This window comes from Schistocerca gregaria, chromosome 5, assembly GCF_023897955.1.
Source record: "Schistocerca gregaria isolate iqSchGreg1 chromosome 5, iqSchGreg1.2, whole genome shotgun sequence".
NCBI classification, from domain to species: Eukaryota; Metazoa; Arthropoda; class Insecta; order Orthoptera; family Acrididae; genus Schistocerca; species Schistocerca gregaria.
In genome coordinates, this window is record NC_064924.1 from 477,735,667 (window position 1) to 477,755,254 (window position 19,588).

Genomic DNA, 19,588 nt, shown 5'->3' on the forward strand with positions numbered 1-19,588 from the left:
TGGAGTGAAGTTGCTCATCATGCAGCCTATTGCGCACAGTTTGAGTCGTAACACAACGTCCTGTGGCTGCACGAAAAGCATTATTCAACATGGTGGCGTTGGTGTCAGGGTTGCTTCGAGCCATAATCCGTAGATAGCGGTCATCCACTGCAGCAGTAGCCCTTGGCCGGCCTGAGCGAATCATGTCACGACAGTTCCTGTCTCTCTGTATCTCCTGCATGCCCGAACAACATCGCTTTGGTTCACTCCGAGACGCCTGGGCACTTCCCTTGTTTAGAGCCCTTCCTGGCACAAAGTAACAATGCGGACGTAATCAAACCGCGGTATTGAACATCTAGGCATGATTGACTACAGATATCACGAACCGTATACCTCCTTCCTGGTGGAATGACTGGAACTGATCGGCTGTCGGACCCCCTCCGTCTAATAGACGCTGCTCATGCTTGGTTGTTTACATCTTTGGGCGGGTTTAGTGACATCTCTGAACAGCCAAAGGGACTGTGTCTTTGATACAATATCCACAGTCAACGTCTATCTTCAGGAGTTCTGGAAACTGGGGTGATGCAAAACTTTTTTCGATGAGTGTTATTATTAATCTACTTAAAAATTTTAAATGCTGTCATAATCTAGTTATTAAGAGATGTAGTCTTATGTAGAGACTTAACATAGTAAGACAAGTATTGTTGTTAGAAACTGTGTACGAATCTTGATGCAGCGTAACTCACAGCGCAAAACTGCCCAGACTGTGTGTTCATCCAGTATTTTTAGATAGGATCTACGTACACTGAGGTGACAAAATTCATGGGATAGCTGTATGCACCTATACAGATGGCGGTAGTATCGCGTACGCAAGGTATAGAAGGAAAATGCATTGGCAGTACTGTCATTTGTACACAGGTGATTCATGTGGAAAAGCTTCTGAGGTGGTTATAGCCGCACGACGGGAATTAAAATATTTTGAACGTGGAATGGTAGTTGGAGCTAGACGAGTGGGACATTCTCTTTCGGAAATCGTTAGGGAAAACAGTCTTCTGAGATCCACAATGTCAAGAGTGTGTCGTGAATACCACGGAGAACGCAACGGCCGAGGACCTTCAGTCGTTTTTGTAGAATTGTCAGTGCTAACATACAAGCAACACTGCGAGAAATAACGGCAGAAATCAACGGGTGACGTACGACTAACGTTTCCGTTGGAACAGAGCGGCCTAATTTGGCGTTAATGGGCTACGGCAGCAGACGACCGACGCGAGTGCTTTTGCTAACAGCATGATATCGCCTGCAGCGTCTCTGCTGGGTTCGTGACCATATCCATTGGACCCTAGGCGACTGGAGAACCGTGGCCTGGTCAGATGAGTCCCGATTTCAGCTGGTAACAGCTGATGGTAGGGTTCGACTGTGGCGGACATCCCACGAAGCCACGTACCCTAATTGTCAACAAGGCACTGTGCAAGCTGGTGGTGGCTCAATTATGGTGTGGACTGTGTTTACTTGGAATGGACTGGGTCCTGTGGTCCAACTGACCCAATCATTCACTGGAAACGGTTATGTTCGACAACTCGCAGACCACCTGCAGCTATTGATGGACTTCACGTTCCCAAACAACGATGCAAGTTTTATGCAGACAATGCACCATGTCGCCGGGCCACAATTGTTCGTGATTAGTTTGGAGAGTATTCTGGACAATCCAGCGAATGTTCTGGCCAGCCAGATGGCCCGACATGAATCCGATCGAACTTTCATGGGATGTAATCGAGAGGTCAGTTCGTGTACAGAATCCTGCACTGGCAACACCTTCGCAGTTTTTGACAGCTATAAAGCCGGCTGCTGTGGTCGAGCGGTTCTAGGCGCTTCAGCCTGAAACCACGCAGCTGCTACGGTCGCAGGTTCGAACCATGCCTCGGGCAAGGATGTGTGTGATGTCCTTAGGTTAGTTAGGTTTACGTAGTTCTAAGTCTACGGGACTGATGACCTCAGATGTTAAGTCCCATGGTGCTTAAAGCCATTTGGACAATATGACGGCTATAAATACAGCAAGCCACGTCTAGATGCTACACTACGCTGGGCAAAAGGAGGCTCGATAAGATATTAGGAAGTATCCTACGACTTTTGTCTTTTCTGTGCTGTTAGAAGCTGCGTATTAATCACGGTGCACAATTTTTCCAGGCTATATATTTATCCAGTATTTGCAGTTAGCATCCATATACACCATTGAATATACTTAAAATATTATACACACAGTGTGTCCCAATTCCGTGAAGACTGTGGCTATGAAAAATAAAAGTCATGGATTACGTTCCCAGAATCTCTGTATTTATTCAAAATAGTCTTCCCCTGAACCAAACCATAGCTGAAATAGTTTTAAGTGTTTCGAAAGTCACCGTAGTCCTTTTTTTTGGAATTGCGTTTAGTAATACTGTACAATTTTGTTGGATATCCTTAACTGTATCATAACGGAGACCTCCCATTGCCGTCTTCAGTTTGGGGAACAACCAGAAGTCGTCGGCTGTGGCCAAATCCGGCGAATACGGTGGGTAATCCAGGACGGTGATCCATTTTCTGCCCAAAGCTCGCGCACAATCTTTGCTTTATGGACTGCGGTCTCGTGATGGAAGAGTAACTAGGAATCTGCCTCTCGGGATTAGGTCGAATTCGACGGATTCTCGTCCACGAACGCAGGAGGACTTAAAAAAACTTTGTTGCTTCACTGCTCCACTGCAGTTTTCCGACGAGTGCCAGACACGTACTGTTGTTCGCGGCCAGGATGCCTGCTGCAGCAATGGTAGCGCTGTGGCTTTCTACAGCTGTTTCTGAAACTTCAAGGATCGTAACGCTGCAACTCGCCACGAGATAACTTTGCAGTCTGGAATTTCGCACAAGCAGTCCTAACGGAACTGCAACACACTGTGTAATTGTAGAACACACAGTTCAGGAGATATGATGCCATAAACAGTGACATGCGTGAAAAGCTAGCTTTTGCTTAAAACCGAGCGTAAATTTCCTAGGTTATACCAGTGGCGTAGCATGGTTGTAAAGGTTGGGGAGACTCTATAGGTATTATAGGGAGACAAAATAGTACAATAAACAATAATTTAAACAAATGAAACAAAATGCATAAAATAAAACAACACAACTACTACTACTACTACCACTACCACTGCCACTACCACCGCCACTAATGATAATAATATTAATAATAATAACTAACTTGTTCAAGAAATGATGACAAATTTGTAGAACTCAGAAGCACTTATATTTTCTTGTACACAAGAGCAATGCACCTGTCTTTTCTTTACACGAATAAGTCTATAACTCAGTCTACAATGATCTGATCACTGGATAGCTCCTCAAGTAGTGCCTTTTCTATTGCAAACGTGCTCAAACACGACACCTGGGTGTTGGACATTGAATTCCTTAAATAATTCACTATAATCGCAGGTAGGGTCAAAACCAAAAGCAGGAACTTCGTTGTTTTTTCATAAACAGAGTTTAAATAATTGTTGAAAATGTACTTTAAGAGGATTCTTAGAGATAAGTGTTTTTTCTCATCAGCGTATATGTTACGCAGTTCATTCTCAAGTTGTTCTTGTTCGTAAAAAGGTTACTGTTCTAGTAACTGAAGCAGTTTCAACTGTGGGAATTCTTTTTGATAGTTTGGGAAACACTTTTCGTTCAGAAGTTCAACAAACTGAATGTGGGATAAAGTCTTTAAATTTTCTTTCCATCTGAACAATTTGCAAATCCGGTATCTCGTAAGTTAATGCCCTGAGAGGTGTCTTTTGACTGTCACAGGATGATCAGTTGCCATTCAAACACAAGTTGTATGTAATGCATTCATCAACGAATGTTTCCATTCTTAATTGTCATAAGTTTCTCAAATCAGTTCTTATTTCTTCGTGGCAGGTAGTTATACTGAGAGATTTTGACTGAAGAACATTAAAGAGATGATCAACGTAAACAAAGCACCCTCGGTAGAAGCAAAGCAAGTAGACAAACGTAGGATCATCCATTCGTCGTTTCATTCACACAGTACAGCTCAAAATTCTGGGTCCCATTGAGAGTCTGTATTATCAATTATATAATTAAAAACACCATATAACTCTGATAAATGACGAGATATTGTCGCAAATGCCCTGGAGCGCAAGTTTCAGCGAGTGTTGCTCGCGTATGGCAATTTAAATCCTTTCTCAGTTAGCAATACAGGTCGTTTTGATGATTTGCTGGAAAACGAATGGAATGTAGTACTATCACTTACAAACGCGCGTATTTGTTATATGATTTTGGAGGCATGTAACAGTACCAAATTCAGATGGTGTGCGTAACAATGAATAAACGGTTCATGGAGACAGAACTGCTTCACCAATTGTTGTAGTCCTCTTTCTCTACCGGTCATTACCGAAGCGCCATCATATTTTTGACTAACCACTTTTCGTTCCACATTCCATTCTTTCAATACTGCATGAATAATGTTTGACAAACCTTCAGCAGTTTTATCTCCAGAGACATTGTAAAATCCAACGAATCTTTCCTCAATTTTGTCTGCAATACAGTACCTGAATATTATAATCATTTGACTCTTGTATGACATGTCTAATTTTTGATCATCCTGAATTGAAATGAAATTTTAGTTATTAATTTCAGATTTTATTTTCTCATTAACTGCTAAAGTTATCATTTCTATTACATCATTTCGTATATCTGGAGAAGTTCCTTTACAGGTTGAAGATGATGACAGATGTTCTCGGATTAACTGCTCTCCTTGAGCTAGTAAATCCAATAATTCCAGATAGTTACCGTTGTTGCTAGAGGATTCGTCTTCTCGATGACCACAAAAGGCTATTTCTTGTTTACAAATAAATACGATTGCCTGAATAAGACGAGCCAATACTCTCCTGTTGGATGCAACTTGTTCATTGTGTTTTGTTACCGTCAGACGAGCTGCTTCAGAAAGGACGTGCTCAATTCTATTTCTGCCCAATAACTGAACTGATTCTTTGTTCTGCAGGTGACGTTTTGATAACCGATGCTTTTCTGCTTTCGTGTCAAAGTTCTTTATTGTACAATTGTCCTCATAGCACCATTCCTTTTCACCACCAAACAGTAGACATACATAACAATATAATCTGTTATTAACTGCATTCGAAGTCAGCCAAGTATACTTTTCGTACCAGGCTGTCTGAAAAATGCGTTTTTGTTTGGCTTCACTTAAAACTACAGTGAGTATAGGAACAGGTCGTTTGTCCTTCAATTCGCACTTTTTTCGTCCGTTAGTGTAGAAAAAGGCGTTTGTAATAAAAATTCTATAGAGTGTTCAGTTGCTGGCTCACACCTGTTGGCGAGACAACGAAAATATGCACAAGAATGACTATGAATACAAACCGCGTGACTGCTCACTTCCGTGTTAAAAGCCAGCATAGAAGCGGCAGAGACTAGTCTCGATACCTGCTAGCTAGTGCAGAGCACCGGCCTTCGTGGAAGAGGGGAAGTGGAGGGGAGCCGAGAACGCCACTAAAGCGCTGGCGCACCCGGCCAGCTAAGGGAAAGGAGGCAGAGACTGAGAGCAGTCGAGTCTCACGCAGGCAAATAAACAAGTACTCAGGGTGCGGTGTGGGCTACAGAACTGATTTCTTTGCACATTTAGAGCTCTTAGTAGAAAGTTGTTTATATTTTTGTTATGAATTACTACTGCATCTTTTTTCAGCAGGTATACAGTCACAAAGTCTCCCCTCACGCTACGCCACTGGGCTATACTGTCCAGTGTTTGATAATAAGGACACAAACTATTTAGGTGGTTTATAAACTTTTCAAATTTTTTTCCTTGTTTAAATTATTAAGGGAAATGTTCAACACATTATCTCATTTGTAAAAGCAATCATACTTAGCAGCTGTTTTCAGATTAGAAAGTTTCAAATTTTTCCACAAAATCTACTGTAGTTGAATAGATAACGATAAGTGCAGTATAAGGTGAATTGTGAGTTCGATTCTTGCTAGCAGCAACTTTCTGTTAGTTTCTTTATGTTGTTGTTGTTGTTGCTGTGGTCATCAGTCCTGAGACGTTTGATGCAGCTCTCCATGCTACTCTATCCTGTGCTAGCTTCTTCATCTCCCAGTACCTACTGCAACCTACATCCTTCTGAATCTGCTTAGTGTATTCATCTCTTGGTCTCCCTCTACGATTTTTACCCTCCACGCTGCCCTCCAATACCAAATTGGTGAGCCCTTGATGCCTCGGAACATGTCCTACCAACCGATCCCTTCTTCTAGTCAAGTTGTGCCACAAACTTCTCTTCTCCCCAATCCTATTCAATACTTCCTCTTTAGTTATGTGATGTACCCATCTAATCTTCAGCATTCTTCTGTAACACATTTCTCTTCTTCAGAAGCGCTTTCCTTGCCATTGCCAGTCTACCTTTTATATCCTCTCTACTTCGACCATCATCAGTTATTTTGTTCCCCAAATAGCAAATCTCCTTTACTACTTTAAGTGTCTCATCTCATTTCCTTATCTAATTCCCTCAGCATCACCCGACTTAATTCGACTACATTCCATTATCCTCGTTTTGCTTTTGTTGATGTTCATCTTATAACCTCCTTTCAAGACACAGCTCTTCCAAGTCCTTTGCTGTCTCTGACAGAATTACGATGTCATCGGCGAACCTAAAAGTTTTTATTTCTTCTCCATGGATTTTAATCCTACTCTGAATTTTTCTTTTGTTTCCTTCACTGCTTGCTCAATGTACAGATTGAATAACATCGGGGAGAGACTACAACCCTGTGTCACTCCCTTCCCAACCACTGCTTCCCTTTAATGCCCCTCGACTCTTATAACTGTCATCTGGTTTCTGTACAAATTGTAAATAGCCTTTCGCTCCGTGTATTTTACCCCTGCCACCTTCAGAATTTGAAAGAGAGTATTCCAGTCAGCATTGTCAAAAGCTTTCTCTAAGTCTACAAATGCTAGAAACGTAGGTTTGCCCTTCCTTAATCTAGCTTCTAAGATAAGTCGTAGGGTCAGTATTGCCTCAAGTGTTCCAACATTTCTACGGAATCCAAACTGATCTTCCCCGAGGTCGGCTTCTACTAGTTTTTTCATTCGTCTGTAAAGAATTTGCGTTAGTATTTTGCAGCTGTGACTTATTAAACTGATAGTACGGTAATTTTCACATCTGTCGACACCTGCTTTCTTTGGGATTGGAATTATTATATTCTTCTTGAAGTCTGAGGGTATTTCGCCTGTCTAATACATCTTGCGCACCAGATGGTAGAGTTTTGTCAGGACTGGCTCTCCCAAGGCTGTCAGTAGTTCCAATGGAATGTTGTCTACTCCAGGGGCCTTGTTTCGACTCAGGTCTTTCAGTGCTCTGTCAAACTCTTCACGCAGTCTCGTATCTCCCATTTCATCTTCATCTACATCCTCTTCCATTTCCATAATATTGTCCTCAAGTACATCGCCCTTGTACAGACCCTCTATGTACTCCTTCCACCGTTCTGCTTTCCCTTCTTTGCTTAGAACTGGGTTTGCATCTGAGCTCTTAATATTCATACAAGTGGTCCTCTTATCTCCAAAGGTCTCTTTAATTTTCCTGTAGGCAGTATCTATCTTACCCCTAGTGAGATAAGCCTCTACATTCTTACATTTGTCCTCTAGCCATCCCTGCTTGGCCATTTTGCACTTCCTGTCGATCTCATTTTTGAGACGTTTGTATTCCTTTTTGCCTGCTTCATTTACTGCATTTTCATATTTTCTCCTTTCATCAATTGAATTCAATTTTTCTTCTGTTACCCAAGGATTTCTACTAGCCCTCGTCTTTTTACCTACTTGATCCTCTGCTGCCTTCACTGCTTCATCCCTCAAAGCTACCCATTCTTCTTCTACTGTCTTTCCCCCCTTCCTGTCAATTGCTTCCTTATGCTCTCCGTGAAACTCTGTACAACCTCTGGTTCTTTCAGTTTATCCAGGTCCCATCTACTTAAATTCCCACTTTTTACAGTTTCTTCAGTTTTAATCTACAGATCATAACCAACAGATTGTGGTCAGAGTCCACATCTGCCCCTGGAAATGTCTTACAGTTTAAAACCTGGTTCCTAAATCTCTGTCGTACCATTATATAATCTATCTGATACCTTCTAGTATTTCCAGGATTCTTCCATGTATACAGCCTTCTTTTATGATTCTTGAACCAAGTGTTAGCTATGATTAAGTTGTGCTCTGTGCAAAATTCTACCAGGCGGCTTCCTCTTTCATTTCTTTGCCCCAGTCCATATTCACCTACTACGTTTCCTTCTCTCCCTTTTCCTACTACCGAATTCCAGTCACCCATGACTATTAAATTTTCGTCCCCCTTCACTGTCTGAGTAATTTCTTTTATTTCATCATACATTTCTTCAATTTCTTCGTCATCTGCAGAGCTAGTTGCCATATAAACTTCTACTACTTCTACTACTGTATCTTGGTCACAATAATGCGTTCACTATGCTGTTTGTAGTAGCTTACCCGCATTCCTATTTTCCTATGCATTATTAAGCCTACTCCCGCATTACCCCTATTTGATTTTGTATTTATAACCCTGTAGTCACCTGATCAGAAGTCTTGTTCCTCCTGCCACCGAACTTCTCTAATTCCCACTATATCTAACTTGAACCTATCCATTTCCCTTTTTAAATTTTCTAACCTACCTGCCCGATTGAGTGATCTGACATTCCACGCTCCGATCCGTTGAACGCCAGTTTTCTTTCTCCTGATAACGACATCCTCTTGAGTAGTCCGCGCTCGGAGATCCGAATGGGGGACTATTTTACCTCCGAAATATTTTACCCGAGAGGACGAAATCATCATTTAATCATACAGTAAAGCTGCATGCCCTTGGGAAAAATTACGGCCGTAATTTCCCCTTGCTTTCAGCCGTTCGCAGTACCAGCACAGCAAGGATGTTTAGGTTATTGTTGCAAGGCCAGATCAGTCAATCATCCAGACTGTTTCCCTTGCAACTACTGAAAAGGCTGCTGCCCCTCTTCAGGAACCACACGTTTGTCTGGCCTCTCAACAGATACCCCTCCGTTGTGGTTGCACCTACGGTACGGCTATCTGTATCGCTGAGGCACGCAAGCCTCCCCACCAACGGCAAGGTCCATGGTCCATGTGGGGAGGAGTTTCTTTATATTCTATACCTATTATCAAATGGAAATTTTAATGAAAAATACTGAACCATAATTTTTTTTTTTAAAATGTCTTTTATATTTGACTATCAATCACATCGAAATAAATTACTATTCGATAAAGGATTGCAAGGAGTGTTGTTAATTAAATTAAAAAAATGGTTCAAATGGCTCTGAGCACTATGGGACTTAACTTCTAAGGTCATCAGTCCCCTAGAACTTAATAAGAACTGCTTAAACCTAACTAACCTAAGGACGTCACACACCTCCATGCCCGAGGCAGGACTAGAACCTGCGACCGTAGCGGTAGCGCGGTTCCAGACTTTAGCGCCTAAAACTGCTCGGCCACTCCCGCCGGCAGTACTTTTTCAATGTTATTAATTATTTCCGATATTCATCTCTGCTCTACATGAGAATAACAGTGAAAAGAGCGATTATAAGTTACTTGCGTGGGAAACTGATGAATGGTTAAGTCTGTACCAGATGGCCGTCAACGTAAATAAAAGTAACACTTTGTGCATACATAGGAAAAGGTATCCACTACCGAACAACTGCACTATTGATTAAAAATTGCTGGAAGTGGTATCCACCGTAAAATTTTAGAAGTAACTATCCAGATCGACCTTAAGTGGAATGACCACATAAAGAAAACAGTAGGAAAAGGAGACGCCACACTGAGATTCACAAGAGGAATATCAAGGAAATGTACTAATACACGAAAGATGAGGTTTACAAGGCGCTTGTTCGTCAGATTCTCGAGTACTCTTCATCAGTCTAGGACCCTTACCAGGTAGGACTGATAGAAGAGATAGAGAACATCCAACGAAGAGCGGTCCGAGAGGTTTTCTATTGAAATTTTGTGAGAGTGGTTTCCGGGAAGTGTCGGGAACTGTACAAGATGACCCAAAATCCGTTAACATTTTAAAATTCAGTAACTCACCGAATAATGTAGGTAGAGAGGCAAAAACTGACATACATGCTTCAAATGACATGGGCAGTTATCAAAACCAAACTGTGCACAAAATGACCAACAGATATCGTTTCATATGATAAAAGAGCAATAATTAGCATAAAAATTTATATTTATCAAACACGGTGTTCTTTACAGCAAATGCTCAATATGTCCACCGCCATTCATCAACAATACCTGTAGTCAAGGGACCATGTTGTGAGAAGAACGGTACAGCATCTCAGTAGGGATCGTGCGTGAGAAACTGCCGTCTGACGTTACGTTTTAGCATCCGTAATGAGATCAGACGATTGCGGTAGACTCGCAGCCAACAACCAACAAGCACACGGATTGAGATCTGGGGACCTCAGAGATCAAGCATGACGGAGGTGTCGGCTTAGCACGCGACCCTCACCAAAAGATGAGCGCAAGAGATCTTTCACACTTGTAGCAATATGAGACGGAGGGGTATCCTGGATAACAGTCGTACCTTCCAGCAGCTGTTTATCGAACTTCATTGCCATTTTCTTTACAGCGGCACTTGTCACAGGACATTGCCCCATTTTAATACCCTTCTTACGGCGATAATATTGTAAAGCAGCTGTAGCAGATCCTCCATTCTGATAGGAAAGCTTCACCAACAGTGCCTTTTTGGTAAAGACAACATGGCGCGACTGTTGACGCATCCGACGCCCTCTTTCACTAGAGCTCATTTTATACACAATTCTCATGCCGCGTCACAGACACGTTTTGTCACCTGTGGCCGGTTTTTCCACTCGTTTTTGGTTTCAATGAAACCCTATTTCATTTCAGACATGTGTGTCAAGTATTACCTCTCTACCTACATTAATCCGTGAATTAGTGTATTTTCGAATGTTAACGGATTTTTGGGTCACCCTGTATTATTTTCTCCCACGCACATCTCGCGAAATTCTCACACTGAAAAAATTTAATAATTTAGATTTAATACGCAGGCTTACCAACACTCTTTCTTCCCACGCGTCATTCGCGACATGAACAAAGAAAGGGCAATTTATTTAGGATAAATGGCAGTATCGGTCGTAAATATTGAAATCCTATATTTTACATATCGATTTCGGTCAGTGTGTGGCCATCTTCAGTGTAAATTATTCGAATCTTGTAGGCCCATAACACAATGACTAGAAATAGAAACACATCCAACGTAAAGTCTTTACGATGGATTCGCAACTGCCAGGTTTAACTGCTAAAGTTACAAGATAGACTCTGCTGTAAATTAAAAAAATTATTCTGTGCAGTAAAAGTAAAGATATCTATTGGAAGTAATCATCATAGTACACCTCATGGAAAATGTTGTGCTGATGTGATATGGGCTTACAAGGTTCGAATTATTTGCACTGAAGGTGGTCACACAGTGACCGAAATCGATCTGTAAAATAAAAGATTTCAATATTTACGACCGATACTGCTAATTATCCAAAATATATTAACAATAATACAGTCGAGGTGCACACGGGCTCCAATGGATTCAGATATCGAGAGAGAAAAAGGGAGCTCAGTTAGCGATACCAGAAATAGCCTTCGCCACACACCGCCAGGTGGCTTGCGGAGTACGGACGTAGATGTAGGAGTTGCTCAACTGGATGGGCTTGTGACCTTGCCGGAAACATTCCAACTACGTACATAAGGACACAGAAAGTATGTTACACTTATCGTCCCACGTTAAGATCATTGCGCAACAAGAGTAGCGCATTATCGGAGTAGAGTTAATGTTCTGGGTTTCCTGCAGACACAGCTGGCCTGCGATGCGGATAACAGGCGCATCACAGCGTGCGAGTGAAACGCCACGGCAACTGGAAACGTACTCGGAAGCTGAAGTAACATGGGACGGTACGATTCTTGCTGGCAACGCGTCTAAATTGCGCACGGGTTAGCCGTGAAGTTCTGGCTATATGTTGACCGACTGCAATGTCGTGTCTAGGATTGTTGATATTTTTAAAAATATCGGGAATGCGATATATCGATATTTAAGAAAGTGTCTTTAACGGCTTTCGGTGTATAGAGAAAATCGATATACCGGTGTAGAAAATATCGACGTACCTGGCTATAAAAATATCGGATAAATATTGTAAATATACTGCCAGTTTTAGAGCTGTATATTTAAGTATTGATTTATTATTAGATATTCTGTGCATCAACACGCTAGTAACCTGCCTATCCTCCTTAGAGCAAGAACTGAACGGTAAACGATGCACGTTCAAGTCTGGCAATAACCTCTTTGTTAACAATGGTAACTGCATATGAGTGGCACAATAAAAGATGTCAGATGGGTCCATCGTTCGGTTTCGTCACGTATAGGATTTGTCCGGAACACTTCATGTTGACTTCCCTGTTTTTATCATTTCTGCAAACGTCATCGACCCAGCAGTTGTAGTGTCAAAATTACGCAGTGAAGCTAAACGTTGCAGTTTCTGTTGGTAGTGCAGAGGGCAGATTACATGAGCATTTCCCATCAAACATCTCGGCCCACCGCAATGACCAGTCTTGTCACTTAGATTTTTGTTTATCACTTTCAGCAAACTGTATTTGAAGATTGTCGATGTGAAGAAACAAGTCAAAAATTGTTTTTATCGCAACTGGTGCGCTGTTTCTTTACATCGGAAATTTTGTTATTCCGCTCACGCCGCCCGCCATTCTCCCAGTGCAGTTGGAGTTCTTCTTTTGTGCCACAACAACTGCTTCACACAGTCACTGAGAAAGACTCAAAAACTAGTATGAATCCTTCACACAGTGAAAGTAAAATTACGTCCCACTGCAATTTCAAGAGAACAACTTCAAATCTGTTCCGAAAATTGTGAATAAAATATATATTAAAATGAAAATATCGGCACTCGATAATGCCATTTCGATATCGATATGTCGATGGAAAACTTACTGCATCATAAATGGATACTTCAAGCGAAATATCAGTGCATAGATTTATCGATATTTATCAACAGCCCTAGTCGTGTCCAGCAGTTGTGGAATGGTGCCAACAATTTGACGAAGGCCAGACAGACGTGATGTCCTTAGGTTAGTTGAGTTTAAGTAGTTCTAAGTTCTAGGGGACTGATGACCTTAGCAGTTAAGTCCCATAGTGCTCAGAGCCATTTGAACCATTTTTTTGAGGAAGTGTTAATCAAAATTAGCAATATAGAATCTCTCATCAGAATAACGCCCGCAGCAAAGTAGCGCCTCAGGAAAATCAAATAGAGTTCAACGTGGCTACTTTTGTTTCTAAATTCTACTATATAAACCATGTGCTGGTATTGTCAGTTCTCCTGTGTTCTTTTCTTCGCTCTTAATAGGTCTATGTAGTCTATGTAGCTGCGGCGTGCGATATAGCTGGCATTTCCGTGTGGAATGCTACAGAAGTGATCAGGGCACTTCTGTTAAACTGCAAGAAAATTGACTACAGTTCATTTATACTGGACAGACTTACGTTGAAACTTATACTGAGGTCTAGATAGGTTTTTGCCGCAAGATCGCGGACTAAAAGTAGCTGAGGAATTGCGTGCTCGAGAGAAAGTAGCGCTCAGTATTAAACCCTATTACATGCCGAATAGCCAATAATAGGACCTATGGACTATACGAAGGGACGTTAAACTGAATTTAAGAACGGAATTGGACACTAAGCTTTGTGAAAGTAAAAGCGTACCAAGTTTGACTGTATCGAAGTATAGCAAAATAAGGACCATGGTCCTTGCGATAATATCTTTGAGTGTCGCACTACAAAAATCACGGACATTTTAGTTGCCATAATTGCTGAGGGTAATAATTGTAGGATCAACCCTCCATTTCTCTATATACAAAACCCAATCATTCATGATCATTTAATTATTATTAAACGTTGTTAATAAAAAGCTAAAGTGATTTCCACAATTGCGTGAGTATTAGTCAACGATAATCATAGGCAAGCTGCAAAGTGTATCTGTGGATAGTGGAAGGTTCGATTATGAAATTCAGGGTGTTTATAAATGAATATCAGGGTTTTAACGCTTTATAATATTTATTACATTAAATTTACAGTTATAAATGATGTGACAGATGAAAGAGCAACTTAAACAGTTTTGTCATGAACCTTATAATTATTCAATGTGAGCACTGGCATAGCGAAGTACGCGATTAGTTGAACTTCACTGTACCCAAGCACTGGATAGGCTGCAAGGGGCCCAATGACAGGGCTTGCTTTGCATGGTCTCCACGTTCACCCGACCTAACGCCATGCGATTTTTTCCTTTAGGGGGCTTCATCAAGAATCGTGTGTACGTGCCTCCGCTACCAGCAACGTCCCTGAATTAAGAAACCGGTTTGAAGCAGCTGTTGCTACAATCACTGAAGACACACTCATATACGTTTGGGAAGAACTCGGCCATAGACTTGACGTGTGCCGTGTGACAAATGGTGCTCAAATTGAACATTTATAAGGTTCCTGGTAAAACTGAGTTGCTCTTTCATTTTACATAGCATTTATAATTGTAAGTTTAATATACTAAATATTATAAAGCGTTGAAACCCCGGTATTCATTTATAAACACCGTGTATTACGAAGAGTAAATTGTGTCTTAAAAGCTATTAACATTTCATTTCCAATCGGACAGAAGTAATACAAAATCAGAAACAGTGCGGATAAGTAATAACGTCGTAGCCGAGCTGGATTAGCCGAGCGGTCTGAGGCACTGCAGTCATGGACTGTGCGACTGATCCCGGCTGAGGTTCGAGTCCTCCCTCGGGCATGGGTGTGTGTGTTTGTCCTTAGGATAATTTAGGCCCTCGGGCATGGGTGTGTGGGTTTGTCCTTAGGATAATTTAGGTTAAGTAGCGTGTAAGCTTAGGGACTGATGATCTTAGCAGTTAAGTCCCATAAGCCAGAATGAGATTTTCACTGTGCAGCGGAATGTGCGCAGACATGAAACTTCCTGGCAGATTAACACTGTGTGCCCGACCGAGACTCGAACTCGGGACCTTTGCCTTTCGCGGGCAAGTGCTCTACCATCTCAGCTACCGAAGCACGACTCACGCCCGGTGCTCACAGCTTTACTTCTGCCAGTATCTCGTCTCCTACCTTCCAAACTTTACAGAAGCTCTCCCGCGAAAGGCAAAGATCCCGAGTTCGAGTCTCGGTCGGGCACACAGTTTTAATCTGCCAGGAAGTTTCAAGTCCCATAAGATTTCACACACATTTAACGTCGTAAATAGGAAGTTGAAATAATAACTAACAAACAAAGACATTATTAACTATCTTGTCTTCGGTAACGCAGCGGCAAATGAAGGGTGATCGACTGTGCATAAAGTCAACATTTATTATTCTGAAGAAAACCGAAATTTAGTCGCCGTCACAGTGAAGATGTTTGTGGCTGCTCCATCTGATGTGTAGGTACAACGAAAAGTCGGGTATATACGGAAGATAACAACATCAATGTCTCACGTCAAAGAAGTCGACGACAGCAGATCTATGGAGGCCAGCTGCAAACTGAAATGTGTCCTTTATTAAACAGAGCATGTGAATACTGCAGTTCCTTGCCGCTTTGGATACTCTTTATTTTTAGGATACTTTATCCTCCGAAAGTTACCTGTGACATTTGGAATTTGAATGACTAAAAATAGAAATATATATACTAAAATTATCCCCATGAAAACTGGATCTACACCTCTTTCACGGGAGATTTTGCTACCCCTAGGCGATCGTTCAATACTGCACAAGGGTGGTGTGTGAGGTAACACTTGGTGGGTGTGATTGCTTACCCCGTAAAAGATGAACCGCGACTCGCTAGAATCGCAGCTGGCGAGGGTCGCAACTGCCGCTCCGATGGTGAGACCCAGCTCCACTGCGATCAGGGTCAGGTCCTGCGAAAAAGATTTTCGGTTCTTAGTGGCTGCTCAGCTGTGGAGAAATCAGCGTAACACTTTCAGCACTGCCCTCTTTACACAAGGCACTTGAATGTGAACTGGCATATTGAATGGATGTTTGAAATTAGATTGCAAAGAACATAAAAATGATAGGAATATGGTTCTTGCATTATTTCAAAGGAAAAGGTAAGAGCTTTACATGGATGTGACTTTATTTTACAATATAAAATACAAATGGGTGTTATAATTAAAAAAAGAAAACACAAAAATGTCGTGGACAAGAAAGTTTCACATGATCTCGAGTAATGCCATTAAACTGTATCTAAATTTTTAAAAAAATCACTGGACTGTCTAACTGCAGGTACCTGTAAACTAGAGTATTTTAATAGTTCAGATGTAGTTAGCCTTTGTGTGAAAATCCTGGAAACACTGTGGGACGGAAAGGCCAACGCCACACGCCTTACCCCACCATCTACTTTCCTTCCTGATGCGCTTACCCGTCTCTTTCTTTCCCTGTCTGAACATACTTTGCAATACCTAGTAGTATTCAACTTGTCTGCAGTGGGTGGGACTTTCTCTGGAAAGTGCCTTGCAAATGTCCTCGCAATGTGTGAGGATGAAGCGGCTTGTTGCTGAAAAATATTTCCGCCCTTCTCAGCCAATTTCTTCGCCACTTTGTGGATAAAGTCTACTAGGAATACATTCTTCCTAGTCTTCTCTTTATATAAAATAAAACTGTTGACAGTTGACACGCTAAATAAGTGGGAAAACAGCTTTTTCCACAACTTCAATGTTTTTCGGGCAAACGGATAATAGCTGGAGAACTGATTTGCTCTGTCAACCCCAGGTTTATTGTTATTGTAATCAATAATGTCTGGCTTTACAATTTCTGCTGTTCCGCCTTTGGCCCTCACTTGAATACTAGTGCTGGTAGACTTATGCTTTGTGGAAAGACAAAAAACATCTCGTTTTGACTTCCACTTCACTGCCTAGAGATGGTGGTTCCTTTGAAAAGCTATCTGACCTTTCTTCAGTTTTAGTGTTTTGAATATTCGTGGCAAACCTTTCCTGTTTTTCATTACAGTTTCCACTCCAAGATTTTTTATTTTCCCACAATATGTCCAAAAGAGTTGGACTGTTGTAGTACCTATCCATATAAATGCAATGTCCTTTGCCAAAGTACTGTGAACACAACCTTTTCAAGGCCCTGGATACTATTGTCAACATTCCTTGCAGAACTTGTATATACATCACAGTTTAGTATACAACCAGTTGATGAATCGCAGAGAGCACACAATTTTATCCCATATTTATTGGGTTTGTTTTTCATGTATACTCTGAAGCCTATTCTACCACGAAAGGGACACATTGCCTCATCTATTGTCAGATTCATGCCTGGATGAAAACTGCTTTTGCTTTTATTCACAAAGCAATCGAAGAAAGGCCTCGCTTTGTGAGGTGGGTCCTGCTTTTCTTCGCCTCTGCTAATGAACGTAGCATTGTCATTCAAGTGTAACATCGACCATATAGCGCAAAATCGATCGCGACTCAACAATTTACTCGTAAATCCTGTCTGCAAAAACGGATCTGTTGACCAATAATCACTGATTTTCGGCAATTTGACGACATAAATATGCAAAATAATACTGAAAAACCAGTAAATCTCTTGCAGTTTTACTGCAGACCACTTATGCCAGATAGAGTTTATTTTCAGGCTACCTTTGCGTTTCATTGCCGTAATAACGTTACCAGCGTACCGATTCGTTTCACTTTTGATGAGCAGAATAATGTTGTCAGCAAAGAAATAACTAAAATATTGAAGCTCCTCAGTGGCATCTGAAAAATGCAGTGCTACGCCGACTACTTCCTGGAAATCCGGCAGTGCTGGCTGATCGTCTGCTTCCCACCAATCTTGCTCTTTGTGTTCAGTGAGGCACGCACGACCAGGTACCACGGATGGTGACTGATGGTCTGTACCACTGTCTGCGTAGAAAAAAATAATGCTAAGATTGCTACTAAGAGGTACTAAATTCAAGTGAAGTAATGAACACCACTCACAATACAAAATGCAGTAACGAACCCTTCACTTTATAAACAATTGAGACACATACATACCTGAATCATCACTTGTTCTTTCGTCTGGAGGGAACGAATCCTCTTTGTTAGAATCTTCAGTTTCAGATCCTGCATCTCCATAAAGAATATCTAAGATCTCGGCCTACGTCAACGCGCTGCGCGCCATTTTCACGATCGTAAACACCTGTGAATGAACTGCAGATAACTTCGTCTTTGCAGTGCTCACAACCGCTCCCAGAATGAGATAGCCGGTAAATGCTGGCCTCTTGGGGAAGGAGAATGACCTACCTCCACATTAGTTGACGAAACTGCTTCGGAGACCCGCTAAACGCGCTTACGGAGCCAAATAAAGGCTCGCCCGTACGGTATACAGGCGCCGTCGCCAACGTCACGGCGACCGCGCCCCTATAGCGTACGGGCACCGTGTTGTAAGTGTTAAAGAGCCGAGCTACCACCAAGTGGGTATAAGTATAATTTTTTATCAGTGCACCTGCAAGTTTTCATTAATGTATTATTGTTAATGGCAGTTGAGTTCCGTGGGTATGGATTGCATTTCTTGAAGAAATACGGCAGTCATACACTTTTTCAAAAAGTCGTACGACAACCGCCAGTAGCGGTTGATAAAATATTCATTACTCACAACTGATCTTCAGGAATCTTGAAGTTATTTACAACAGCTTACATGGCAACATCCTAACTGGACCTAACATTAGCTCTGGCACAAGCCGAAAGAAAGTTGACTACGTTAACTGGGAACTATGGTAACGCCTCTGGCGGTTTATGTGCGACCTAGTACAGTTGATCTAGTTTACGAAGGGCTTTTGTCTCAATGTAGCGCGTATTCTAAAACGAACAGCAACGGAACACAAAACTAATTATCTTTATTTTTTTCGATCTATCTTATTTTACCTTTTTGGGTTTACATTCAATATCAGTCGAGCTTAGTTTTACTTTTATCTGAGCTTCTTCTGAAGTGAGTGGCAAATTTTAGGCATTTGCAGTTACTCTTTTTTCCCCTTTTCCCTCTTTTTTCCCCTTTTCAAAGACAGTGTGATGACTTGCTGCTTGATGATAGTTTATAAGGGTTTCAGTGTGATGGTTTTTTTTCCTAGAGAGACGTCATCTGTCTTGTTTTCTGTTATTTTCTTTCGGAATAAGCTACTTCTTCTGTGGAGGTGGTTAGGGTGAGACGTGAGAGTACAGCTCAAATTTGTTTGCACGTTCCACTCTATATGATATCGAACACATTTCTGTTTCATTGCTCCACTGTGTATCTTCCTACAGGTGATACCACGATGACGTCAACCGAACGCAATTCTCTGGTTGGCTCCACAGTCTTATGTAATCAGTCAACATATCTCCTTACCAACGCCTATCTAGTAATTGACATATTTTTCTTAAAATATAATTGTCAGGGTACGGTACGTGAAGTTTTGCAATTTATGGTAATACATACACTTCTTGGCTACATTTTCAGTATCACAGATTATATGTAATATACAGGGTGTAAACGATAACTGTTTACAACGTTCCACAGTCGTG

The 19,588-nt window shown here is 41.5% G+C and overlaps 1 protein-coding gene across 1 annotated transcript in view; it reads right to left on the reverse strand.

The window, feature by feature from the left end:
• LOC126272278 (uncharacterized) overlaps nucleotides 1-19,588 on the reverse strand; it is a 175,026-nt gene that overhangs the window by 4,089 nt on the left and 151,349 nt on the right. Inside the window, exon 3 of the mRNA XM_049975030.1 lies at nucleotides 15,866-15,967. Coding sequence (XP_049830987.1) covers nucleotides 15,866-15,967 — 102 coding nt within the window. The remainder of the gene's footprint in view (nucleotides 1-15,865; nucleotides 15,968-19,588) is intronic.